Source organism: Perissodus microlepis, chromosome 11, assembly GCF_051167445.1.
Source record: "Perissodus microlepis isolate ML-2025 ecotype Zambia chromosome 11, ASM5116744v1, whole genome shotgun sequence".
NCBI lineage: Eukaryota > Metazoa > Chordata > Actinopteri > Cichliformes > Cichlidae > Perissodus > Perissodus microlepis.
Genome location: NC_140471.1, coordinates 26,892,378 through 26,920,228, shown reverse-complemented (window position 1 = coordinate 26,920,228; position 27,851 = coordinate 26,892,378). Strand labels below are relative to the sequence as shown.

The 27,851-nt window shown below is 39.1% G+C and overlaps 2 protein-coding genes across 4 annotated transcripts; one reads left to right on the top strand and one right to left on the bottom strand.

The window, feature by feature from the left end:
* Positions 1-47: 47 nt before the first annotated feature.
* On the top strand, positions 48-12,603 carry mnmip1 (manchette microtubule inner protein 1). The gene is made up of 17 exons (XM_084943747.1): positions 48-271; positions 877-1,034; positions 1,146-1,203; positions 2,156-2,262; positions 3,184-3,274; positions 3,355-3,416; positions 3,498-3,537; positions 3,947-4,041; positions 4,376-4,477; positions 4,811-4,862; positions 7,012-7,065; positions 7,157-7,262; positions 8,084-8,249; positions 9,590-9,658; positions 9,780-9,976; positions 11,556-11,619; positions 11,765-12,603. The coding sequence occupies exons 1-17, from the start codon at positions 268-270 to the stop codon at positions 11,795-11,797; spliced, it is 1,458 nt and encodes a 485-aa protein (XP_084799873.1). The 5' UTR covers positions 48-267; the 3' UTR covers positions 11,798-12,603.
* Positions 12,347-27,851, bottom strand: eva1ba (eva-1 homolog Ba (C. elegans)). Of its 3 annotated transcripts, XM_084943752.1 has the most exons (5): positions 27,564-27,851; positions 27,376-27,453; positions 18,355-18,508; positions 17,138-17,230; positions 12,347-17,054 (listed from the first exon to the last, which is right to left on the bottom strand). In XM_084943752.1, exons 4-5 carry the CDS (start codon positions 17,202-17,204, stop codon positions 16,627-16,629), a joined length of 495 nt encoding a protein of 164 aa, XP_084799878.1. In that variant the 5' UTR covers positions 17,205-17,230; positions 18,355-18,508; positions 27,376-27,453; positions 27,564-27,851; the 3' UTR covers positions 12,347-16,626. The 3 variants fall into 3 exon arrangements, with proteins under 3 accessions (XP_084799878.1, XP_084799879.1, XP_084799880.1); XM_084943753.1 differs by lacking the exon at positions 27,376-27,453; XM_084943754.1 differs by lacking the exons at positions 27,376-27,453; positions 27,564-27,851 and adding an exon at positions 19,224-27,363.

Below are 27,851 nucleotides of genomic sequence, written 5' to 3'. Positions count from 1 at the left end.
TGCCTTATTTTCTCTCTCCTCCTTCTCTCTCTCTTGACTGTCTGACCCACTCCTACTTTTTGCTGTTGATTTAACATGACTAGCCGCAGGAAAAGTTGCTCAATGTTAATGTTTGACAAGTAGGAAGAAGGTCCTTCGTTGCCATATCGAGCAGCGTTACACACACAGCCACACTCTTTCAGTTCTCCTTTTACTCAAAGAGTTTGTTTGCTGCTTCGTAGAGGGATTACATATTCAAATCAAAGGGAGATCGAATGAAGGACAACCATGGGTGAGTCAGCATTATCAGTTTTTTCTTAATAAACCAACGTCATGTCTGAGTATTTTGACTAACAGTTGCCTTTTTGTTGGGAATTCGTGGCAGTGGTAAAGAAAAGCTGCAAAGTAATGACAAAAGTTACTGGATTTGTATCTGCTTGAAATGCTCCTCCAAGAATTTATGTATTGTACCTGACATGTACAGGCATGCAAAAATACGAAACCTTACTCTACAGATACTAGAGTGTGTACGTTCTAGCTCTTGCACAGACTATATACAAGATTTGTGTTTGCTAAACAATTAGGGAAAACCTGTTTTTACATACATCCAACACAACAATGCCACACTTTCAGTTCTTTTAAGAATCTCTAAAGTTCTCTTTATATTCAGGAAAATAGTGACAACACGAATAGTTGTTTCACTTCTCTGTGATAAATGAAAACTAAGCATTTTAACTGTAATAATCCACATTCAAGCTCATATTTGTTTCTAGCCTCCACTGCTTAGGGGTTTGTCTTGGTTTTTTAAGATGTCAGGGCACATCACTTGTGAGACAAGTTACAACAGCCTTTGTGCAAAGAATCTAATTTTCTGCCCCATTTACGGATGCGCTGTAGAGGTGCTGGTGCTGATCGACTTTGAGAGCAACTCCGACGACGAGCTCACAGTGAAGGAGGGGGATGTGGTCAAAAATGTCACCAAGGCCAGTGAGGAAGGATGGCTGCATGGGGAGCTGAGAGGGAAGAAAGGCATCTTTCCTGCCAACTTTGTCCAGGTCTGCCAAGGCTTTACTGTCCACAGTACTGTACTATTTGCTATGGATACATTTGTGTTCATCTACATTGCGTGCAACATGTGTAAAATATGACTTACTTGGTTTTAACAGGAGGTCCCAGTCTATTTGAGAGGAGAGAGCAAGATGGAACCACGAAGCATTAGAACAAGTAAAATGCAGAGTTTGAATTCTCAGCACTTTCTGTTCTTTACTGTCATAACCTTAAAAAGCAGGACAGGAGCGGCAGACGCTTTAATCAGAAAGCATTTAAAGCAGTTTTTAAAGATGATTTAAAATTGAAACCCAACGCAATTATGAAATGACTTTGCTTTCCAAAAAAGGAAAAAAAATGATAGAAAACTAATGAATAAATGCAATATTCACTTCAATATTAATTCAGTTGTACAGCATCAACAGTTGCCTCAAGGTGCTTTATATTGCAAGGCAGATCGTACAATAATACATACAGACAAAAAACCCAACAACCATATGACCCTCTATGAGCAAGCACTTTGTCAACAGTGGGAAGGAAAAACTCCCTTTTAACAGGAAGAAACTTCCGGCAGAACCAGGCTCAGGGAGGGGCGGCCATCTGCCGCGACCGGTTGGGTTAGAGAAGGATGCACATTACAATTAAAATATGAGCAAGTGTTTTGTTGTAAAATAAAAGGAATTCTAAAACACTGCTATCACTAACTTAGAATAGTCCAATTGTGTGCAAAAGATCCAAATTAACCACGCTGGTAATGCAGCGTCATTTAAAACTACTCTAAGTAAAGTTCCTGCTAAAAAAATGACTCTTGCTACAAAACGAGCCATCACAGAAATACAGTAAAAATAGTTATTACAATAATATTCAAAACAGGTTGCTCTTGACATTTACCACATCCCTGCAATGCAAAGTATATCTAATTCAGCTGTAGAGAAAAAAAATTGGACTTTGTGGGAACAGACATGCTCAGAATGTGAATAATTGCTCCAAGCTATGCAATTTTAGCACTTTCCTGTTGAAACTTGTTAACAATGCTTTCTAGCCCAAAGACACTGTTAAAGAGCTCCAAGTTTTTCATTAGAAGAACATTATGAACTTTACTTTGTCTGACAATTCTTTCTTTTTTTAGCGAGGAAGAAACCGACAAGAAAATGTGAGGTACTGTTTCCCTACAGTCCTGTGAATGAAGACGAAATGGAGCTGGTTGCTGGTGAGACTATAGAAATCGTCAGGGAGGTACAGTTCTTATCACCCTTATGGTTTTCACACTTATATCTGGTCTCTAAATACCAAACTGTGAGTCAAATGTTAGCAGTAGATTATGGGCTTAAAATAACTAGGTTGTGGCTGGTGAAAAGAAATCTCTGCGATGACAGGGCAGTGAATACCTGATAGCAGCTGCTGATTTTCCTGTCACTTCCTGAAGCTGCCCTGTAGTCAGAACCCTGCACTATAGCGATGATATGTAAATCAGGGTGTTGTCGATGTGTTTGCTCTGCCTGAACGTCTTTAGGTAAATAAACAAAGATTTGAATATGGCTTTATTTGATCGATTTCTTTTTATTTATAATTAAACTCATAGTTCACAGCAAGCATAAGTTTTCTGAAATCTATGTGAACTGACCAGACTAGTCCTGGCAGTTCTGAGGATCATTCGTCAGACACCTTAAACAGGCCGATCAAGTGTATGGAATGCACCACAAGATGATATTTCATGTAAACCTAAGGTGGTAGTGCAGCTATTTACTTGTAATTTTACATATTTTTAGCTTAAGCAATGTTGAGGATAGTCAAGTCATCTTTATTTAAATAGCACATTTAAAAGACATCAAGTGTCGGCCAAAGTGCTGAACAGACGGAAAATATAATCAAATAAAATGAATTAAAACAGATAAGATGGTTGTTGGTCTGATGGCTGACTGTATCCACAATTTACAAGAAATCTAAGAGTATTGTACAGATTTCAGTAAAATAAGATTCATTTTTCTGGGTTATGGCTGTTAGCAAGTCTCCTTGACTTCTCAGTAGATTTTAGTTTTCTCATTAATTTGTTTAATAGCGCCAACCAATGACAACAGCGATTGTAGAACTTGTTTTTCTGTACAATGTATAATAACCTGTGAATTTTGATGGCTCATGACCTACTTTGCATGACAGATTGAAGATGGATGGTGGATGGGGGTGAAAAATGGCAAACTAGGAGCATTTCCATCAAACTTTGTCAAAGAAATTTTCATTTCTCCCAAAGGTTGGTGGCAAAGTCAATTAACAGAGTTTTTTATAGTTTCATTTTTCATATATAACTTTTAACATTTTTCATCTGAACAGATGTAAAATACAATGACGGCAAGGCAAGACCAAAACTCACTGACACTGTGTTCAATAAGGAGGTTTGTAAAAGTGGAAAAACTTTTCTAAAATATGTATGAGCTGTGTTCCTTTTACTTAATGCTGTCTTTGTTCCCATTCAGATAACTCAGAGGGCAAGTGTTAGGAACAAAGCAAAAAAATGTAAGTTCAGAGTTTTATACATTTACATCACATGCTAGCTTTCTCACATGAGACACTGGTTCTATTTCTGAACAGCATTTTAAAAGCTGCTAGACTAGTATACAACGTCGGTAGGACAAGTGGTAAATCCTTGTACTTTTACCTTTATGGGTGGGGTCAAACCAAAATACTTAACAGCAATATTCCTTGATTTACTACTTCGCAAAGACATCAAAGTGAGCGATCTTCCAGGGTTAAAGGTTTATAACTTACCTCAAGTATTACAGTCTTTTGTAATCTTTGCTGTTCTTTGATTTAGTGTTGTTTCAGGGTGGATAGAATTAGTCATCACTAGTGAAACCTCCTCACACGTACGACAGTTTCTGCAAAGTTAATAATCATGTTATCTCTTAACACCGTATCTCCTCAGCTATGGAGTGTTGCAAAGTCATGTTTGACTACAAGGCCAAAACAGAGGATGAGCTGGAGCTGAAAAAAGGAGATGTTGTTAAGATACTGAACAAGGTTTGAGCACACTTCTTTATTTTTTTATCAGCTGTTCTATGCTGTCACACTTATGACAGACTAATAAATTCCCCTGGATAATTTGCTTTCTTAAAATGTACCATATGGTTCTTCCAGAGAAACCAGTTGTGTCACTTTCAAGACTGACTAGGCTTAAGGACAGAAATGTGGCACTCCAGACATGCTAAGGAAAAATATTCGAGATAGCTACTTCGTGTTGACACGTCGTGATCTGCTTGACTTTTTGATGACCTTAGGTTCAGAGATTTCAGATCCCTAAGGACAGAAGCTTGTTTTAACCTCTCTCAAATGACTCTTTAATCACCATCTAAAGGAAACAGCAGATGAAGGCTGGTGGGAGGGAGAGCTAAACGGCCGGTGCGGCTTCTTTCCTGATAACTTTGTCATGGTGATTCCACCGATAAACAGCTTGCAAGTGAGTGGACAAAAACACAATCTCAAACATAACCCCGTTGGACTGGAGTTTAACTGCACTGCAATGAAACCATGGGCATGCTTCGGAGTAATTGATGCTATGCATACTTTTTTGTCATTTTGAAATGCCCTTTAAATATAAAATACATTATGTCTATTTTAGCATGTCTGCAACCAGTATTCAGTGACTCAGTACTGTCTTTAAATACCGTCTGCTGTGGAGTTACTCACTGAAATTTCCCATTTGTGGAAACAGTGTGTAGAATATGGGGCAGCGTACAAGGCACATGGAGTACCAGAAAACTTACTTTTTCATTTCTTTTTCCTCCTGTAGACGGGGACCATAAGCCAACCACCTGCACGCAACAACTCCAAGAAACTCTCAGGTAAGAGAACAGCATGAATGTTTCCCTGATCAAATACAGAAGCACAGTGGTTGAAGCTCTTTGAAAGTATGATGTGGAGCTTGACATTTAGAGGTTCACGACCAAGTCGGAATTTCTGACTGCAGCAGTGTTTTGCTTGGCAGTGTGCTGACTGTTTGGCCTGTGATGGGTTAGGCAGGTCAACATTTACACAGTTACATAATAATTCAATAAAATATAAAAGTTATATATATTTTTTTTAATTATTGGCATCTGTAGTGATCTATGAGAAAATAAAGACGTAGAGGGAAAAAAATACCCTGAAGTCAGAGGAACTATTTGAACATTTCTTGAGATTACATGCATTCCACATAACGATTCATCAGACGCAAACAGTGACATGCCCTAGTAACATTTACAGTAGATATGAGACGTTTTCATCTTGTGACCATGTAAAGGAGGTTAAACAGATTTAAACACTCTGCCCTGTAGCACACAGCATAAACTCTCTAACCCACAAATGGGGCCACGCAGGGAAAACTCATCACAAAGAAATGCAAAAGAGCAGCAAATTCTGGCAACCTGGAGCCTGATTTTTTTGGGGGGGGATGATTTTTCCTTAGAAGATAATGTTAGCGATCAATCACAGCAGTTATTGACTTTTTAACTTTTTTTTAGTTTAGTCTGAAATCTAATATTTTCTGTTGACTGAGTTTTGATTTTATATAATATAAGATTTCTAAACTGAATTAAGTATTGCTGTTGTATTTAAACAGTTTTAAAGAAGAGACTGCCCAGTAATGCACCCTTTGAATTTCGAAGAGGTAGAAATTTAATCTATGAATCACACAGCAGGATGTGGTTCGTGGAAATTGTTTTGTAGCATCAAAAGTGTCTGCCCAGACAGCTTTTTAAAAGGATTCAAAATATGCACCCTCACTAAAACTTAAATAGGCAGGTGAAAATAAGGCCAAAGGAAGTGGCACCAGTACTATGAGAATTACAGTGCAGCCTCGTACTAAATTGTACTCATCATTTCCACACAGTATCACTTGAAAGATTTTCACAGGAAGTCTCAGACTGTAGTAAGATGGGGGATGGTTAAACTGGTCATGTGACATAGTTTAGGAGTCTTGGAGGAAACAAGGGGGTGGGGGACAGATGAGAGCTCTGTCACAGATTTCCACTACCAGCAACAAGCAGCACTTGAGCTTCTTCTGCTCTGTGGATGGTTTATTTATGGGGGAATGTTGCACAATGCGTTGCATAACACTCAAGGTAGGCTTCCTGTGTTTTCATCCGATCCGTTATAGATGTCTGAGTTTGATGTTAAGACTAAAGCAACATTTTTTTGTCCTATTTCTTGAGGTCTTTGCATTGGAGCAGTTTTACTTCTTAGATTGCATTCATTCAGCAGGCCTGTAACCACGCAGCTCATCTTATCTGTTTGACAATAATCACTTCACTTGCATGACAAACAGAGATCTGTCACATAACTTTAATGATTTAACCTCTCTCCAAGGTAAGTCCTCTTACGGGCTGTATTTGTTTCATATGAGATGACCCAGAGTGCCAGTGCCAGTTAAGACCTGGGAACTGTAACTGCATCGCTACTAAATCTAGCTGTTACCTGATTTGCTCTAATTACGTGCATATCTTTTCCATAACACGCCACTCGTAAACCTTACATTTGAACACCATTAGCATTTTTCTACACCATAATGCTTTTTGGACAGTCTTATAGTTCTTTGCAAAACAGTCATGCACTTTTTATCACGAACTGAGGACTGAATAATCAGAATCAAAATCAGGAGAAGCCACACTTGCAAATACACTATTATTTAAACAATGGCATGTTTGCTCAGCATGCATGCCCTGCACAGCACAGCGACAGCACGCTCATTCACTCATTCTGCTACAGAGAAAAACATCTGGGAAATGCTCTGCTGATCAAGAGAACTTTCAGCGAAACTGCAAATGTCTGATAAGACCTTTTTTTCCTGACAAAAGCACAATGTAGGACATCACTGCTTTTGTCTGTGCTGCCATTGTTATGGCCGTACTAAATAAAGTGCCTTGAGCATTTTAAATGAGGACTTGTTATATTTGTGTGACAAATGCAACTAGTAATCAGCGGTAAAATTTAATTTAATGGGGGTTTTTTTTGCAGTAAAGACAGAGGAATCAGCAATGGAGAAAGTCGGTCCAACAACAACAAAGACGAGTAGGTAGAGATGGTAGATGCTTTTATTTTTGTACTAATTCATCTTAAAAAAAATCCTGCTGTGGACTAATGTGATGATTTTGTTTTGCAGATGATAAAGACCTAAGAAGCAATCCTCCAACCAAAGTTAAGCTTCCACCCATCATCAAACCCAGCCCGCCTCCAGTCAAAGACAAGCCGAACAAGGTTTTAGCAAAGTGAGTTTTACAGAAGCGTCTGTGATGTTCTTTCTTACTACTTGTAACTCCATGTGAAACCACTTTCTGGAGACCTGACCAGAATAGTTATTCATATGCCGCCTTTCTAAAGCAAATAGGCCCTCAGAAAATGTCAGGAACACTTTCTCCTCTCTGGTCTGGCACCAACAGTGGAGCATTTAGATGTTAAAGGTTTTTGGTTGCAACCACCAGTTGCTATGGTTTCCTTAAAGAAGAATGCCAGGATGCCTGACATTTAGTGGCTCAGTGGAAATTGTGGGATGAGTCAGATCAGGCCGAAACAGACGAGAGCAGCCCATTTCCTGTTTCCTGAGCAATCGCTCACAAACAGCCTTACACACACAAAATTGAGAAAACAAAAACAGGCCCGTCTTGAGAAGAAGAACACGCTTTTGAAAAGTGTTTCCGTGCAATTTTGCCTTTTCCAGCTTTTTTAAGACTCCTCCTTCATGTTTATCTAAGCTTATCCCACAAGGCTTTTACAGCCAGGCTGATTTTTCAACAAACACATCAGTTATAACCAGCATTTAAAATGTTATAAATCTTAAGTAGTAACTCTGAATACAGAGTTACTATAGAATATTATAGTGATTTTTCAAGACTTCATTTGCCATGCTCTGCACCTGCACCTGCACCAGCACCAGCGCCCAACTCTATTCAGGAAACCAGAAACCACATACAAACTCTCCAACCCTCTGCGTCAGTATTTCTTCACTAAAAACATCAATAGATTTCTTTTTTATTTGTCTGTAATTTAAAAAAAAAGTGTTCATTCGAAGGTATATTGTTGTTTTCTATAGAACCAATGGTGATGCGGCTACTGTTCCACCGAAACAACCGGAGGAGAAGGAGACCGACGAGTTTGATGGATTGGAACTGCCGACTGAAAAGCTGAGCCATCCCACAGCAAACAGAGCCAAACCTCCACAGAGGAGACTACCGTCAGGACTCCCCATAGCAGCACAAGTATGTCCACATTAGCGACCAATACCGATCGATCTGTGTGGCAGTGTGTATAACACAGATGTGAAGAGCTTCACAAGAAACACTGAAATTATAACCTGCATACCCACATGAGTAGGGTTGTCAAAACAAGTCATTCTCAATACTAAAAACGACTGTCAGATAAGATACTAATTTGCAACAGTATTGATGCGGACAGCGTCGCCTTTGCTTCCTTCTGCCGACACACAACTTTTACACAGTACCTGCATGCAGGCGTCTACACAGGCCCTCCCCTTACCAGCAGCTGAAGCAGTTGACATTTACAAGACTACAAGAATAAACACCTGGAGTCAAAAAAGCTTCCATTTTAACAACCCGAACATGGATATTATTGTTGCTCTTGTTCTAATCTTCATTCTTGTTTTGGGGGTTTGAGGGGTTTTTTTGCTCCTGTGGCATCAAAAATGGTATTGGGTATCAAGTATTTTCCTGGGTATTGATACAGTGTTAACCAATATTTCTGCAGATGAATCAAAGGTTTATCAGTTTTCTGTTTAATTTTGTGCAGTCAGTTAAACCACAATTGTTTGAAACAGTCCTTAATAGTTTTAGTGATTCTTATAAATATTGTGTCCATGTTGGGATTAGAACCATTTTTAGCAATAATATACCATAAGCCCATACTACTACTACTACTACTACTAATAATAATAATAATAATAATGTTATTAATTTTGTGCCTCTGCAGTTCACACTTGTGTTGTTGTTATGTTTTGAGACCATCTTCACACTTGAAGACCTGAACCTTTATAGACAGTACCCCATGGAGGTGTACATGGGAATGCTAATGATATCTGATATCATTTGAGAGTACAATAAACAGTCTTTGCTCTGCCACCTCCCTGGTTTAAAGTCCATGCTGTGTCCGGTTGCACTGATTTGTGCAGTTGTGACTTTAGGGCAGCTAACTGTTATTGGCTTCATGTGTTTTGGTTCATGCTCTGCATATTGAGAGTTTCTGAAAGGGACCATCTACTAATGTATGCTACACATTGTCCCAATCTGATTCTCCCGGCGCTGTCAGAAGACAATTTTACAGAAAAGTGACCAGTTTTTATGGACAGCCCTCTTGCTCACTGACCAAGAAGACTCGTTATGACTTCTTGGTCATAACAATTCATCTGGAAAAATGAAAGAATTAGAAGAAAGAGAAAGCGAGCTTGTACTTGACCGCCCAAAAAACCCACCTAGCTGTTAATCCTGCAAAGCTGAAAAACCAGAAATCCTAAGGCATGCTGTGAAGAATGACTATAAGCAATGATTGACATTTAAACTTGACTGTTCTTCCTTTGTACTGTTAGAGCGCCACGGACCAGACAGATGCAGAACCAAAAAAGTTTGAAACGGAGATACTGGCTGGCTTGCAAAAGGTTTGTAACACTCTGTGTTCTGGGTGAAATAGGAATGAAATCACATAAGTTTGAGTTCAAAAAGTTGTTCTATGTAAGAAAATATGCAGTATGATTTTTTTCACAATTAAAATCATTTCAGACAACAGAAAATCTTCTGCCCACCCCTCCAAAGCCCGATCTTCGACCCAAGACACCACCTCCAGTTCGACCAGCACCACCCAAAGTTCTCGTAGATAACAAAACTGTGACCTTTAAAGACGAGCCAACTGTGGAAAGTCTGCAGGCTGAGATCAAAGAGCTCAGGATGACTTTGGAGCTGCTTGAGAAACGACAGGAGTGAGTACAACTCACTTGTTTTGTAGCCATGTTTGAAACCTGAGACACGACAGGTTTATGACAGGCTTAAAGTTACTTTACAAAATTAAGACAATTTTGTAAAAAAGATCTTCATTACATTTCAGCTAACCCTCTTCTAAAATAAAAAAAGAAAGAGGCCTTGTAGCACAAACATACACAGGAAGTGAGTAATTCACACCTAGCAGAGAAATACAAATGAATGTAACTGTGCATGTTCCATCATAGGAACCCCCCCCCCCCCCTCCAAACAAAAAAGCCTGACTCAACAGCTCTTTTATATCTCTTGATCTGAAACGTTACAGCAGCCTGAGTGATAAACATGTGCCACACTCTGCAACGCTGTAGACATTTCATTTCCTGATCAGTGATCTTCTTAAGCCTTTTGAACTCACCAACCATCAGTTTGAAACTCAAATTACTGTTGTTCCCTAGTCAGTAGCTGAACGTTTTGCATTATACCAGTAAAACCTTTGACAGTATATGTTAATTACAGGCAAATACACAAATCCTAATGGGATGTGTGTGAAGACTTCTGTAACTGTATCTCAAGCCGTGTTTGTGTAATCAGTTTTCTAAACGTATAAAAAGATTTTCTAAATGCAACTGATATTTGTGAATGTGTATTCAAGATCAGTGTGTGCATAATGCATGCATAGGTCTGTAAATGCCTACACAGTTATTAATAGATGCAGCTAAACATTTTGATCCAGCAGCTTCCTGCTTGGCTGCTATGGTAGACCTACAAAGGCATGTGGCGATCTGTCTGTAAATCTGAGGTGTTGTCTGCTCTGAGCTCAGACTCACAAGCTCAAACATACCACCGACTATAACACCTGGTGATTTCAAGTATGAAACTGCTGAATGGGGCGGGTCATGGCTGTGGCTGCAGTTGCAAGCTTGACTACAATGAAATCTTAAACTGCTTTAGGTTTAAGATTCACACCTCCGTGTGTTTTCAGAAAGTATAGCGAGTGATAGTTTGTAAAAATATAACAGAAGTCCTTTATTGCTGAGACGTATGTGTGTAAAAACTTGAGTTAGTCATTAACCTGTGCAGTTTGGATCATCAAATAGGTGTTTTTTAGCGAATAAATGTTTTTATTTATTTATTTATTTACCCATTTTAAATAATCCCTGTATATATTCATTATTTTTGTGGCGTATGGAAGATTGCAATGGGTTTGTGTAATGTAACCCCAATTTCTCCCAAGGGAGACAAAAAAGAGACTTTCACTTAGACAGCTGCATCTACAAAAACAAAAATTTGAAAACATTTGCATATCCGAGTACCAGATTTTGAGGTTTGTGTGTTGTTGTTGTTTTTTTTAACATAAATTGCACCCACACCAATGCCCTAGCATATCTGCAAAAACTTATATTACCATAATAGTTCAATAAAATCAAACTATTAAAATAAATGTCTTTCCTGTTAGAGCTACAGAAGTAACTTTCTAAATGTATTATTATCTTGACTGGCACTGCACGGTGTTGTTGACCTATTTAGACTTACCAGCATCTCCAACCTCCTCATTTTGTTCTCTTTGTCTCTTTTTATAAGACGAGACATGCAGGAAGTGAAAGAAGAACTGAGGGATGAAAGAAACAAAAGACTAGCATTGCAGGTCAGTGTCTTGACTTCTGTGAGTGTTATTACTTACTGCCTGCTGCATAATGGGTGAAAAAATAAGCAGCAGTTGTGGTTCCAAGATCACGAGCGCAGTATAATCAGTTGTTTAAAAGGGTTCTTTTTGTTGTTGTTTCTTACAGGAGGAAGTGCAGAGTTTGAGAATGAAGCAATAATCCCAACACAGACTGTGACTAAGCTGCTTGTCTGACACTGTGCCATGCGAGCTCTTGGACTGCAAATTTCAGAAAATGAACATTTTTTTCTGACACTGAGAAAGTAAAACAACAACAAAAAAAAAAAAACCCTCCCTAAACAGTATAGCTGGAGTTAATATCAAGCTACTCCTGTAATGGAGTGAAAGAACCAGATCCTCCAGAAGACTTTTAAGTAACATGCTGTTTGATATTGGAATGCCAGAAATCTCATACATGTCCTCAGTTGGGTACGCCTGGAAGCAAATTACTGTTTTACATGTTTTCTTTTTCGATCGTCTTCTTTATTACTTTTATTGTGGATTACAGGTTAGGCTATTTTTAATATCAGAATTTGTAATATATGCAGCTGTACATAGGAGGAAATATTGTTAAGTCTTTTACAAAGAGATAAAGGATAATTTACATCATCATAATGGGCTTTGTTACCTGAATGTCAAGTGAGATACTGTCCAAACTATGCCATGTTAGTGAATTTATGCAATGTAATGTAATGCTACAAAGATCCACTAGGGGGCCCTCTTTGTCTATTTTTTTTTTTTTTACATAAGGTGTTAAGTTTTTCTGTGATTGCTGGGATTTATAGAAATGACCTGGCAAAGTAACCTCACATCGGAGAAGAAAAAATAGAAGAAAGAAATACATTCTTCATCCAAAACAGTAACTGTGTTAACATTTAAGATGTAAGCGAGTGGCTCATGTTAATGGATAGTGCCTTAAGAGGGGGAAAAAGGAAAAGAAACGAAATAAAACTGTGATTTAATGCACCAGGAGTTTGTGGTCAGTTTGTGTCAGAGAAACACTGACTCACTCTTAAAACACCAAAAGGTGACTCATCAGTGGATGCAGAACACATGGGAGGAAAATTATTGAGAAATTATTACACCCATCGCAGGAACAGCTTTGGACAATTCAGTCTTCACAACATGCTAATGGTGGTGTCTCTGTGAAGAGCATATATGAACAATACCTGGAGCTATTTAGGAATCAAGCTCTGAAACTCTCATGGCAACAAAAAAATATTGTGAATCATGCCCATTATTGATGTGTTCCTTTATGGACAAACAGTAAAACAAAGAGTCTGCTGACAGTGCAGAAACCTTTCATAGGATATCTAAAAACAATAATGTCCTCTCTGTGAAGAACCGCATGTGATTTAAATGTTTATAGAAGGTAAGTTCTTCTTACACCAGAGATACACCAATAAAGTGGAATATCTGCACAAATACTTTATTCCTTAGTCTTAGATGGTGAACTCTGCACAGTGTACAGTGACACTGGTGGAATTTAAACTCTGTAGAGAGCACTGAAAATGGAGTAGTGAAAAAGTTATCAGAGCCCAGAGGTCACACACACACACACACAAAAAAAAATTCCCAAGTTAAATTTAGAAATAATGAAAGATGTTGACAAAGAAAGCGAGACAGATGCTGAAACAAATCTGGATTTGTACAGCTTGTACAGATTTGTGATCTAAGCTTAAAAGGAACATTGTATTCTGATTCTCGGCTCAGCTATTTTTTTACTTTGGAACCGTGAAGCTTTGCACAATTAAAAAGCACGTCATTTGATAATGCCTGCTCTATAGCCCCTTAGTTGAGCCATCGCCTGAAACAGCAGTAACATTAGCTCCAGTAAGTGTCTTTAAACATCCCGTCCTCCCTAGAAGCCCACTTCCTACTGAGTGTCCAGCTTCCAGAAGCCAAGTAAGGGGCAGCTCAGTGCTTATGAGCACCACCTCTCCCTCTCGAAGACCAAACTGTAAACCTATTATCATATTTTTCCTCATTGTTTAATCGTAAATTAAAGATGTCACCTTTAATGAGGTATCCATACAGATATATTTTCTTATTGTTTAAACTTTGAAGTCAAATAAGTTCAGTTATGTCTTTGGTTACTAGATTTCAATCATGTTGATGTTGACTTAACTTTACCTATGCAAAAAATACACATATATATGTTGGATCTAATTGCCCTAAGCAAAATGAAAATGACACTGTTCACAATATTTAGTCGTGACTCTAGTAAAAGATATTTTTTGTACCCTTAAAAGGACTGCACATAATCAAAGCTACTAATTTCTCTAAGCCACTGACCACAGAAATCGGAGACCCAAAGGCAAACCTGAGCCCTATCTGGTCCTGCAGCACAAGGACCAGACCGGCTTCAGGGTGCCCAAAAAAAGGAATATTATTGCCTTACAATGATGTGTATTTTAGTGCATACTAACCCTCTCTATGGATTTACAGATGTGTCAAGAATTCATGCTAACACTTATTGTAAATCACCAAACCGCTGAAGGGTGACTTGTGATAATATTCAACACAAACACACCACCAGTGTGGACAATTCATCAATGTTCTGTAAGTCTTTACTGGCAACCAAACATTGTTCCAAGCTATAAACTCACATGGAACAGATTTATTACACTAATACACAGAGTTGATATTGGACATCTAAGATCTGAAATTCAGAGCAGCTGAGCTGTGGGAGTGATGATAACACGTCTCTGAAGACCACATTAGAAACAGAGTCTGACTTTAGTCATTATGTGAAGCGTTTGGGGCCATTACCCTGCACGAGACCACAGATGGAATTAGGCTGCCAAGTAAGCACCTTGTGTGCATGAGCCATGCTAATGGCCTCTGTGGTCAGCTCTAAACAAAACACCTCCAATCCCAGGACATACAACCTAGTCCAGAGAAATTGGGCAATGAGTGCAGCAGAAGGTTGCAAGCGTCATTGTTGGATTAAATTCCATTTCATTTTCACTAATAACTGGCTAATAACTACATCCAAGTTTACAGCAGTGACCCAGACTTGGAGGGAGCTATGGGAGACCCTCTCCACCACAGGAGGCATCCAAAACCAATTCATCCATTAACACTGCGATTATTTTTCTCTAAATCTGCATCAAAAGCACGAAAAAAAATCATAATGGGCATATGAAACAGTAAAATCACCAAGAAAGACAATTCAACCATGAGGTCAACAGAATAAGAGAAGAGGTTAGCAGGTTAGCATTGTAGTAGAAAGTAAATTAGGATTGGGGTGCAGGAGAAGAAATTAGCCACGAGCATATAAAAGGTTATCAACCAACAAATGAGCAGTTTTAGCAGATATTATCAGGCAGCTCCGAAAAAACAGACAAGCAATCAAAAACAAAAAACAAAACAAAAACATAATGCTGGTGAGCAGCCTAACAGCTCCGTGCTGCACTAACAAGCTAGCATGTTCACGCAACATCCTAATGCCCATCTTACATATATGGAATAATTTGAAGTTAAACGTGTAAAACCAACAGGTCACATAAGTCGAAAAGATTCATGTTCCAGAGACGCTGAACATGTCAGACAAATCTTAGCACTAGAGGTCTGTGGTGTAGACCACAGAGTTCATGGAACCTGGCCAAGAGCCTTACTCCAACCCTGCTTCAGCTTCGACTGCAAAGGCAGTAGCAACAGGTAGCAGAGTTAGCATGTATTAGACTAAAAAGCTAGCAGGCTACTTAGCTTTGTGGAGGGAAACATTAGATGTTGTAGTTTCTGGATGTCAGCAGATGAAAGAAAACTCTGTGTTAAAGTGGCCCAGAGCCAAACTGAATAGTTGTATCAAGAACAAATGTGCATCAAGCAGCAAATGTGAGGAACCTTTCTCCTGTTATAAATTATACTTTGCTGTTTCTTTCTTTCTTTCTTTCTTTCTTTCTTTCTGAGTCACTCCCTTTACAGATCAGATTAAAACAGGCTGTAAAAAGCAGCAAACATCACAAGATCGTTTGTGACGAAATTCTTTTATTTTCACACTGTATTTGTTTAACTTTTTAAGTCACATAGGAGATATTGAGAAATAAAAGTGGCAAAGGTGATCTTTTCATTAATGAAACAAATTAGGGATTATTTTTCTCTTTCTCCATCTTTATTATTATTATTATTATTGAAAATATATTTATGGCCCAAAGGTGTAGTGATTCTTGTTGTGTTTGTCTGGCATTTTGACATGTTTGCTTATATTATTTTATTTATATGATATTAGATTTGTACACACCGATCAGCCATAACATTAATATATCAATAGCACTAGATATCATGTTGCAATACTAATGTTCTTCCTGAAAAACTTTGAGGTCTGGATTTTATTTTAAAATTCAGTACCTGTTCCCCTCATCCCAGCAAGCCTTACAAACGTGGTATTTATTCTTCCACATTTCAGAGCTGTTTTAGCAGGAAGAACATCAACAATTAGATAGAGTTTCATTTTGAAGCTGATCAGTATATACCTTTGGACTTCAGTATCTGATATTGTTGAATACACGTATATATGCTCATGAAGTGCTTTGATTTATCCTGCAAATTCATTATCCTATAATGTGAGAATTGTTAGTGGAAATAGTCTTTGTTTAAACAAACAGTTCTGTTTTACTTATTGACACTTTCATTTTTCATTTATTACATACACAAATCTACTTTTCATTTCTGTAATTAAGCACCAAGTTTAATAGACTGATTACTTCAAGTGTCCCATCATTCCCCACATTCACTCCACACCTCTTCCATATGAATTATTCAGTCTTTGAGACCTCCATTGGTTTGGTTAATCAGTCAGATTTATCAATGCTACATAAGAAGTGCAATATCTCAGTCTGCTCTGTCAGAGCTAAGTATGTCAAATATGACTAATTTCCAGTCACTTTGTATCTAACGCAGGCTTGAGGGCTTGAGGGACACCAGGCCCACCCAAAAGTCTATGTCTCATCTCCTCAGGGCTCACTCTCCTTAGCCTCATGTTTCTTAGTAGTAATGCACTCTTCCAATAGTCCCCGTTCCTGTCCCCAGGATATCTGGCTGGCCGTTCCTCCAGATCTCTCGGATGATGCGTTCCCTCTCCTCCAGTCGTTGTGCACGCTCCAGCTCTTCGGCTGAAGTAAACACATTCACGCTCAGTGTCCCATCCGACTGGCTGGTGTGATTGCCAACAGAGATTTCTGTGGTGGGCAACGGAACAGTCGCCTCTACATCGTCCACTTCTTCATCTTCATCATCGTCATCACTGTCCTCATCCTCCTCGTTGATGTCCTTTAAGTTTTTTTTCTCAGGAGTGGAGGGGGTAATGGTAGTGCGTGGCTTGCAGGAGATCCGAATCACCAGTAGGCAGAGTGTGAGTATCAAGCCAAAACACACTCCAAGCACAAAGTAAAGGCCAAAACTCTCTGGATTTGCTAAAGAAGGGACAAAAACAAACTGCATTAGATACAGTTAAATGTTGTTAAAAAATGAGAGGCAAATTCACACTGTGGCTTACCTTTGATGTGTGCATAGGCAGCAATGCTGTTACTTAGGAGGTCCATTTCCTTTTTCTTCACATCCATGGTGACTCGGTTTTCTTCTTTTACACCTGTAGCAGACATTTGACACACAATATTTAATCTGACTGCTATAAGATACAAGACACTTAATCAATCGGTTCTCTTCCAGGTGCTTAAAGTCGCTTTTGAAATATCTGCCAGACTTCTTTTCCTCCAGGTTTATATTCTGTGCAGCGCCGGGATGTCAAACCCACTGACCACAACATTCTTCATATGCCTGGTGGGTGGGATGAGGCCTTCGAGTCCCCAACAAAAGCTCCTTTGTGTCACTATTAACTACTAGCTTGATGTGGGATCATCATAATGCATTTGGCACATGGCACTTTGCCTCAGCCATTCTCTCTGAACCATGACAACCCTATATAAATGAGGTCAAGAGTCAATTTCCCAAGTAGCCACAACGGGCTACTTGGTGTCAGATGGGACTGTCAGATCGATTTGTAAAGCTCAGAGGAAGCAGCCAGTGCACGGTTGACATTTTTCTAATGTTTAGCCATTGTTTCTTTGACATTTAAGCTGCCTTATTCTCCCATATCCTGTCAGTCAAATGAACTTTGTTGTGCTTCTTCCGCTGCTATGTGCAGCCATAACTTCTGTCACTACCCAAGGATGGCATCACAGAGCTGCACCAAGTTACATAAAAGAGTGCTGGTGACAACAGAAAAAAGACCAGTTCAGAATAACACACATACACACGTTTGCACCATCCCTCTTTAGCATGTGCTTTGTGTTGTGGCTGACTGTGGAAAAAAAAACATTCTGTTCACGAGAAATGATGACGAGCGCTGAAACCATCTCACTCTAACCTGTGTGCGCTCTTCTCTAAGTTAAACCACATGTCACTGTGCCTATAGAGATCATATGGACTCGTTCATATTGCACAAACCACATGTTTATGTTTCCATTTACCTCTAAATTGCACCCAGTGATAATCTCAATGTCTGATCTCTATCATGATGTGACTACCTCAATAATTTATTTAGCATGTGTGCTTACTTGTTGATGGAACTTTTAGTAAAATTCAAGCATGAAACCACACATGTGTAAACCATATGTAATATGGCCCACTAATGAACTTTAAAACACAGCAAACATTCTCTTGTAAAAGTAGAAGTAAACAGAAAGTGGAGTGGAGATAAAGTATAAAACTTACCACAAAAATGAAACTACGGAGCTTCAGTTCCAGCTCATATTGTTCTGAAAAGTTGGAGAACAGATGCAAAATTATCACGCTCCTCTTTTCTCTCTGCTGTTGGATCACGGCTTGTGATCTTTGGTCTTCAGGCTAAATAGTTGATTTGGCCACCCTGAAAAAAAGAGCAAATACACACACAGACACGTCAAGCTATGTTAGAGCCAAACTCAGTGAGGCGTCTGCAATGCAAACAAAGACAGACCTATTGCAGGTTACGTGGTCCAGCAGGAGACCAGAGGCAGACTTTTTGCATTTTTTAGTGCTTAAGTTGTTCCAACATAGAGAAAAAAACACAGGTATGGCCAAGTTGTGCATATTAGTGTCATAAAAGCAACACAAAAAGTAACTTTTTTTTTTTTTTTTTGGCTAAAAGAAAAAGTAATTATTTTTTTTGATGTCTTTAAATACATTTGATTAGATCTTGGGAACTAAATTAGTTTGTGATATGAACTTAGTGGGACTTTGTTCTATGACTTGAAGATACTCCACATTTAGACTTTTATGCATAGAAATAGACATCAGATCCAATTACAAAGATACTAGCAAAATGAGTACTGACAGCTAAAAAATCCCCAAAAACATAGGGTCCCCTTCTGGCTCTGTAGGGAAAAACACCTTTTAGATGTAAAGCTGTCATCAATAGTAAAATACAAGTGAGGTGTTTCCACTCTCCAGCCTCAGGGACCTGTAATGCTGCTCTCTCATTGCAGCATTGTGCAAGGATGACAAAACAGAACATTTTGAACTTTGAACAAGTGACACGAACTTGAGATTTTTTTTTTTGTTTCTAGCACCTCGAACAATAACAATCAATTTTCTATACTTACTAAAAGCCCTATAACGTCCTGGGGGTTTAGCGGTTTACATGCCAGGTGCAGAGCTGAGTGCTGTGAAAATGCTGAGCTGTGGAGTTTTTTGACTTGCACCCCTGTTTAGGAAAAAAGATCCTCTGCCAGCAGCAGTTGGTTTAGCAGAGCCTCTGAGCTTTCCAGGGCAGATTTTGATCTTGCTGACTCTGGGCAGATCCTATGCACTCTACACAGTGCCTAACTGAAACAGCACTTGGGGGGGCCAAGTGACAGAGCGGCCGCTGTGGGAGCATGCTTTCCAGGCTGACCACCTTGAGCCGTACAGGAGGCAGCTGCTCCACGATGCAGTGATAGACCCGTGCACTGTCTTCCAAACAAGCTTCCTCTCTTTATAAAAAGTAGATAAGCAAATAATGAACAGATTCATCTCCGATCTCCTGCTGAGGCAAATCCCACTGGATGATAGAATCCACATAATGGAATCTATCATCATTATCCAAGCCGAACAGAAAAGCACAGACTTTAAATTAAATATTTTGTTTTTGTCCCAGGGGTAATAAAGTAAACGGCTCGGATGACTACAGTCTTTTTAAGCCAAGGTCAAAGCTAATGATTGGGTACCTAAACTGACCTCTACTCACACTGCTATGCAGCAAAACTGAGCTTTAGGATTTTGGCATCTGTTACTGGTGGCTAATGATAACTGGAGAGCTGTTTAAAACCTATTTAAACACTAATTATCCTGGCTTGTTGTTTTGTTGTGTTTTTGTTTTAGTCAAACAAGGAAATTATTAACAGACCTGCTCCTCTGCAGCAGCATGCACTGTATCATGAGTCAGTTCTCAGTCATGTTCTCAAAGTGACCCAATCTGTTTTTCTTTTGCAGGTTTTGCACAACCCGAAAGCTTTAAAAAGGAGACCTTCATTATAAGAAAACAGTCATGCTTTGGGGATTTGATGTATCATTTCTTTCCATCATGTTTTACTCAAACAGTTGTTAAATTTTTAACTGCCTGGAAAATATTGTGACCTTACTCATCTGGTTCGAGGTGCAGAAAGAGGCATTTCTTTTGAAATTCTGTCTCTTTTGGCCCTGTTAAGGTAAAAAGACTTAGGCTCACCCCGTCTGAGGTCTTCTTCATGTCTCTGAATATGAAATAATCACTCAAATCCTCCTGACATTATTTTCTTTTTTTTTCTGTGCGAAACACACAGTCTATATTTTATGTCCTGTTATATCAAAACAACTATTATTCCAGTAACAAATGAAAAGGGCATCAACTAAATTACCATTCATCTCTGTGCATGTGTGTGTGTGTCACTCAGCAATGAGCTGTTTGTGTCAGATCACTGCAGAAGCCAAGATAAACACATCGTGACGTTGTGGCCCGAGAAGAGGTCAGGCGCTATTTTTGACCAGGCATTGTTTGCTTTGGTTTAGAAGAAATAGCTGAGTGGAGGACCAGCTACAAAATGTTATGCAGTGTGATATTTTTGTTGTTGTGGTGATAACCACAACTGCTCTTCCTTCCCACAAGGTTTATCCCTTTCCACAGAGGCAACATCCAGGGCAAAGCCTTTCCTCTGCTTCATTGTCTTAGATAAGTAGGTTGAGACAGAATAGACTGGACTGTTTACTGTACACAGATGTCAGCTGAGCGATTTATCAGGTGGCTCCTTAGATGGGCAGCTTTCCAAGGCAAAGGTCTGTCACAGAATAGACGCACTTTCCCCCCTGGATAGTTCACCAGTTACAGTAGTTTCATAAACCATCCAACCATATTGCTCCTCTTCCACAATGAAAAAGTCAAAGTTGTAACTCTTCAGTGGAATTTACGCGAGGAGTCAAGCCACATTTGATTTATACACAGAACATGAAAAGATCAGATTACACAAGGAAGCCTGTCTGTGTTATTTCCCCATTGTAATGACACACACACTGAACCACAGAAGAAAATAAATATTTTTAATACCTCAAATTTCTTTGCAGCTGCAATGATTCCCAGCACAACAGACAGTGTGTCTATGGTTTGCCTGGGATGAAACTTCACAAAATGAAAATGCCCAGATCTACATGCACACACAGACTCTCTCTAGTAGCCAAGATCACAAAAGCTGCTGTTAGGATTTATAGCATCTTTTTTTGGTCTTAATTATGCTCTTATTCTGTAGCTGCCGATAGAAAAAAAAAAAAACTCTAAATGATCCACAACATCAAACAAACGTATTATTTCCAGCTTTCAGATCTCATTCTGAAACTGTGCAAGTTCCTGTAAAAAGAAAAAAAAAAAGACTTACTGAATCATAGCTTCGTTTTGGCTCACATACCAAAGAATGTGAAACTTTATCACAAAAATATCTGCTGGATGTATGTGTACACCATTTATCAGACACCTGTAATCAAGCCAGCGAACCGTCTCCAAGCACTCAAACATAATGGAATTTCAAGTTCTCTGCAAAACAGCAGAAGTGCAGTAGATTACGTTCCACTTGGTAAATAGAAACATTGTCCAAACCAAGATCTCTGTCAACTGTGTCTGTGAAAGCATTCATGGATGTCCACAGGGTAATTTCTTCTGGAAGTGCCTGTAAGTTTTCTTCAGACGGCGGAGGGTTGCACAGGGCTGCATTTCTGGAGAAAGTAAGAGTACATTTCTTCCAAGTTACTCTTGACACCAGCATCTTGGATTTCAAGCTGTAATTTCTGTCAGTTCTGCTACCCCGTTGTGAAGGCTTGACAGGAAGGTTGTTCCGTTTGGAAACAAAAAATTCATAAGGGCACCATCAGGAAAGATGCAGAAACCCAGACAAGGCTGAACATGAGCAGACACAGGTTGGAGAGTTTGAGAATGTTTGATCGAGTGTAGTATTTATCAGCAAAAAACAATCAAATAAAGCCAAATTTTATGCTAGATAACTTTTAGAAAAATATTGAAAGGACAGAGATATGGTATTCTTTAACCATTAATCCAACTGAGGGTTGTGGGAGGGCTGGAACCTAGCCTAGCTGTCATGGGGCAAGCGACAAGGTACAAACTGCCAAACTATCACGGGGCTAACATCCAAAGACGGACAATCAGTAATGCTCACAGTCACACCAATTTAGTATAACCAGTTAACTTAACAAGCTTGTCTTTGGACTGTAGAAGGAAGCTGGACTACTGAGGGAGAACCCCCAAAGGGAAGGTGCACTCCACACAGAGGGGTGTAGCTGGCCAGCAGATCTGAACCACTGCTCTTAAAATGCTTCTTAAAAGCCAAACGGTTAGTAAAATGATCAAACAGTTAATAACTAAATCAAGTATTTTTTTTTTAATTAATGTTATGTTTCTTTCCACCATTTATTTAAACAGAGAGTGGTCAATGTAACTTCTCAGAAAAAGATGTGTTTTAGGAAGAGCTTTAACATGTAAATAAGATAAAAAAGCTTTTGGGGCTGACAGTGGAAATGAGAGTTGAAAATATAAAGTCTACCTGCTGTCTTGTCCTGGCTCTTTTGTCCATTTAGAATCATACTGATTACAAAAGCAAATGAAGTTTTCGCTGTTATCACAGACCAGCAGGATTTCAAACTTCCCATGAATTTAAGTGCCTGTGGGGCTTCAAACCACATTTGCAGGTGAAGACTATGAGCATCGTCCAAAGCGAATGAGAGGTCCTCGAGTGCAGGTTGTCTCATTACCTCAAGTTTCCAAGGTCAGCATTTATTTACAGCCTCAGATCAAGAAAAGTTTGATGAGCACTGTGAAAGCTTTGTCTGCTGATGACTGAAGATTGTTTTGCCAATATGAACATGAAGACTTTCAGTTTTCAAGAACTACTACAAGAACCCAACCACTCCCAGTAGTTTGACAGTACATGATTAAATCATCGAGACAAACATTACCCATGTAACATTCACGGTTGGTAAAAACAAACAGAATTTCAATCATATTTGACCCCATTCTGAACTACTCACCCTAGCTACAGCCAGCTGCAAAGACAAACAGCATAGCGAATTTAAAAGTCAGGACATGCCCAGCTTTTATTAAGTTTCCTCTTGAGACTCTTAGAGAGTCTTGAATGTCTTGAATATCTTTTAGTGTTGGATACGATGCTGAAAAAGACCTTTGGTTTTTATGCGTTGATGGCTCTGGGCACTGGGTACTGTATTTTACATAAGCCTAATGAACAACAGCTTTTCTTTCAAGGACAAACCCTTTTCCAGGCGTGAACACAAACTCCCGGCAGTATTGTCAGCCAATTATTTTACAACAGATATTTAGCTTTCAACAACCGTTAGGTTAGGAATTCACTGTCCCAACATGATGGCAGCTAGACTCAGGGCAAAGCATGTCATGAAGAAGTGAACCTCAATGTACTGCTCGCCCTGTGGAGAATATGTTTTGTGGGTTATGGCAGGTAATGGGAGGGTAATAGAGATGCAGGACTGAGCTTGGGGTTAGAGCAAGTGGTTAATAGCACCCAGATGTGTTCCTGATATGAGGCAGAGAGAGAATGCTTTGCTATGTAAATCAGGGAGAGATTTCCCATGCTCCTTCTTAATACTGACGTCATCAAGGTATAAGTCAAATAGCTGATGGCAGTAGGGAATCCAATTTGTGACAACCATTGTGTGTTGTGCTGAAAAGGTTTATTTATATATTCGTGTGTGTACAGTTTTTTCTTATAGGTTGTTTGAGTAATTCCTGGATGTTTAGATCGATTCATTTGAGCATTCCTCTACAATTCCCTAAATTACTTTGGGATTTAGATCAGCACAAATTTAAATCTCCAAAAATAGAGACATGATCTCATCGTTTTCATTGATCTTGGCCACCATCCAGCAGCAAGCCAGCACCACATACTGTATCAATTACATGGGCCCTACGGATTACTCTGTGACACAAAACACGTGTTTGCCCTTTCCATGATTGGGCCCATACAGCTCGCTGTAGGCTATCCACAAATATGTTGCAGTTCAAGTAGATTTGGGAAGTTTCGAAGTGTTGCTCTGGCAGGACTGAGTTTGTGTAGTGAAAGTGAAGGCTGCTTGTATGACTATTTTAGGGGCTGTTGAGGTAGTGGCTCCTACTGACTTCTTTTAGTAACTAGTAGCAATTAGAAAATCAGCACTGTCATCTGTTATGGTTAACTCTTAGATCATGATAGTGTCATATTTTTACAATAGAGATGTGAGGAGGTGCTTAGAGCACAGACCATAGCGTAGCTTAAAAATGATAGTTTATAAGATGGCATGGTGCTCTAAAACTAATCCTTTCAATTTTCTGGGTTTATTTACAGCAAGACAAAAATAAAAATGTGACATGGCTTTTGCTGACAGTGCTTTTGTCGTCACTTGAGCTAATTTTATGTGTCCTTGTAGGGTGCAAATATTACTTAACATAATAGCCAAGTTATTGTTGATTGTTTTATCTGCGGAATAATGCCTTCAGTCTGGGGCTAAATAACGTTCATTCAGCTCTTGTCATTGTTTCAAACAACAAATGTACTAAATATTGCAGCCTAAGCAAAAATATGCCCACCACACATTTGTGCATGCTCAAGCACATTTTTTCAACGTGTGTCTTTTCCTGCATGCCCCTCTTCTTCCAGTATGTGTGTGTCCAGCTGCAAGTAAGATAGGAGTGTAAGCTTAGGTAAACCCACTGGACTTAACATGTCAAACATCCACTGAAATCTAAAGACCAGACTGTCTAGGCCAGTGGGGCTCCTGCTAGAAGACAATAAGCCCTGAGTCCTGGAAGGCATCACTGGCTAGTCAAAGCTTTGCTAAACATAGTTTTGGAGACACCTCATTTATCAAACTCATATTTGTCAGTGACCTAAAATATATATTTTTTTTATGTGTTAGCGATCACCTTTTGACCAAGACCATATAATTGTTAAACAAAACCGCTGTTAAAAGTGCAGTAATTAAATCTGTATACATATATGAGTGTGTTAAAAAGGCGTTAAGGTGAAACCAGCTGCTGCTTGATGAATGACATGATTTTGGAGCTGTGTTTTTACCTGATGAAAAACTAGACGAGTGATAAACACTCACCATTTTTCCCACATTTTCAACCTTGGTAACAACAGTTAGTGGCTATAATAAAACCACCAGCACTAACAGTTAAAAGGAGAAGGCCTGCTGTTTAAATGGAGCACTTTGTTTTGGGGCTGGGTGTTGTTCAGAGAGATCTGCTGATGATCATCTGATCCTGCATGACTTCATATCCTAGCTTAAATATGCCCCATGAAACCATTATCACAGCATCTTCACTGTAAATAAACATTTTTTTGGCAAAGCATTTTTTTCCCCATGCAGTGGTTATCAAAGGCACTCTGACCTTAGGACAAACATACGCTGTACATCCAGATACGAAACAAACCACTGCAAGTTTAACTTTAAACCCAACTCACCTAAAAAGATGTCAGCGACAATAAATGTGAAATTAAAAACTACAGTATTTCCATTGCATGGCATGTTTAAGTTGGAACAAGCTGAAAATACTCCAAGGAATAAATGTAGGTAAAGTGGTTCATTGGTGTTGGCTGACATTTTTTCATTTACTTTCTTTGACATTCCCATCTTTTGTAACTTTTGTTTGGGACAATTTGCAATACTGAGCAACCAACAGTGAACTCCTGATTCAGCATTTTTCCGTGTGTCCAAGTTATGTCCAAGGGACATAAGAGGCACACTAAATGCATATGCATTAAGATCGAAGTCGCTTAATTCATGCACTGATGGAAAATTACCTCATTGCTCTTACTTCAATTTTTAATATAATTGTTCTCTCCCAAAGCCAAGAACTGGAAACATGAAGTTTGATGCGGTGGTCTACACATGGGACTGGGAGAATGTTTACTGGGATGCTTTTGTGATAACAATGCATTGTTCACATTTGATAAAACAGCACTGTTGCCCAATTTTGAGTCCTGCTAAATCAGCCAAATGTATGTACACACTATACCTCTGCAGGGCTTCAATAGCATTACATCATTACAGGCTATTTGTTCCTGTGTAAACATAAATTACAAAGAGTAACGATAATATATCTAGCTGCCTATATTAGCCCTTCTCTTGCACTGGGTTTGTTTATGAATGCTATCCATGTGGGCTAAGTTCTTTTGACTTATCCTGGCTTTGTGTGGATTGAAACTTTCTGCAAACAGATTGGTACCATGGGACTTTAGACAAGCAAATCAAGTCAGAATCTGACCTTTCACCTCTGAGTAAATGGAGAGAGTTACCAACCATCCTCAGGACAGATAAGACAGGCCAACTGACAAGTGAGTCAACTGGGTTTTGGAAAAAGAAAAGTCTGCTAGTATGAATAGCTTGGAGAGGTCATGCAGAAGTCAACTCTTGATAATCAGGCTCCAAGGGGTCATTTAACCCTGTTACATGCTCTTCCTATGGGAGATTATCTGATTGAATGTGGGAGGCTACAGTGCAAGCAGTCCACTCAGATAGTGTGAATAAAAAGACACTGGAGAGCAACTCCAGCCTCCACCCATCAGCGGTCTTCTCTCTGATAAGAGGTGCTAACCACAATCATCCAGCAGAAAGCTAGAACAAATGGAAATGAGGCATGGTCAGCTGCTGTTGAGCATGATCTTTTCTTAGTGCTTATGCAAAAAAAAAAAGGAAAAGAAAAACTGACAGATGAATAGAGCCATACGCACCATGTGTGCCCTGCTTTTAAAATTCTCTCACCTCTCTTATTTTACTGTAAGAATCTGCTCTTTTGTGGCCTTAAAAACATAACAAAAAAGCAACAGGATGTTTGCTTATATTGAACCTTTTATTAGACAACTATCTAGTGGCTTTAAGTTTAGAAATGATGTGCAGAGGCACAGGAAATCCAGCTCTTCTGCCCTGTCTCAACTGGTGCTGCATCAGCTCTTCTTAGATCTGTTACAAGCTAAAAACACTTTAACTCAGCTCTGATGCACTGACATGGCAGATGAGAATCCAGCTTAGTTTGAGACAGGAGATTGTAGTAGAAGAACGTATTTTTTATGTAAAAAAGATGCCAGGTGCTTAAAAGGTTTGCAGAATCTATTCACACTGCTGTTACTAAAACTCAGTCGCTTCACTCAAGTTTCTCTAAACCTTTGAACACAGTTAATCAAAACAGAAACAACTGCAGATAAGCTTCTTTTTCTTGTAAAAACTTACCAGAGTCACCGTGATGAAGACCAGATATCAGACTTTGTAGCACAGGAAGGTTTTCCCAAAACCAAGCATCTCTCTAAACTAAAACAAATTAAATCTCAGACTCCCTCTAATACAGGAAAGAGTTAATTTAAAAAAAAAATAGTGTTCGTGATTCACAGGAGTTTCTATGATATGAATGTTAAACTCACCCGCCACTCTTGAGAGAAGCTGTTCAGTCCTCACAGAAAGCAAACTGCAAATCTTAATCTTCCTTCCCTCCAAATTTTGAATTAGAGAAAAGAAAAAAAGAGCACGGCACTAAAAGCAGCCTTGACTGTTGCTCTGTTGCTGCTGTGGTCAAGTCCTGAAGGGAGCGTGTGTTTGCCTGAGTATGTGTACAGGGTCTGGGGAAGAGGTGGTAACTTCCTCTGAAAGTTGGAGACGGAGCGAGTAACAGAGTTCTCTCTCTCCCGGTTCCAATCTACAAGCAGGAAAAG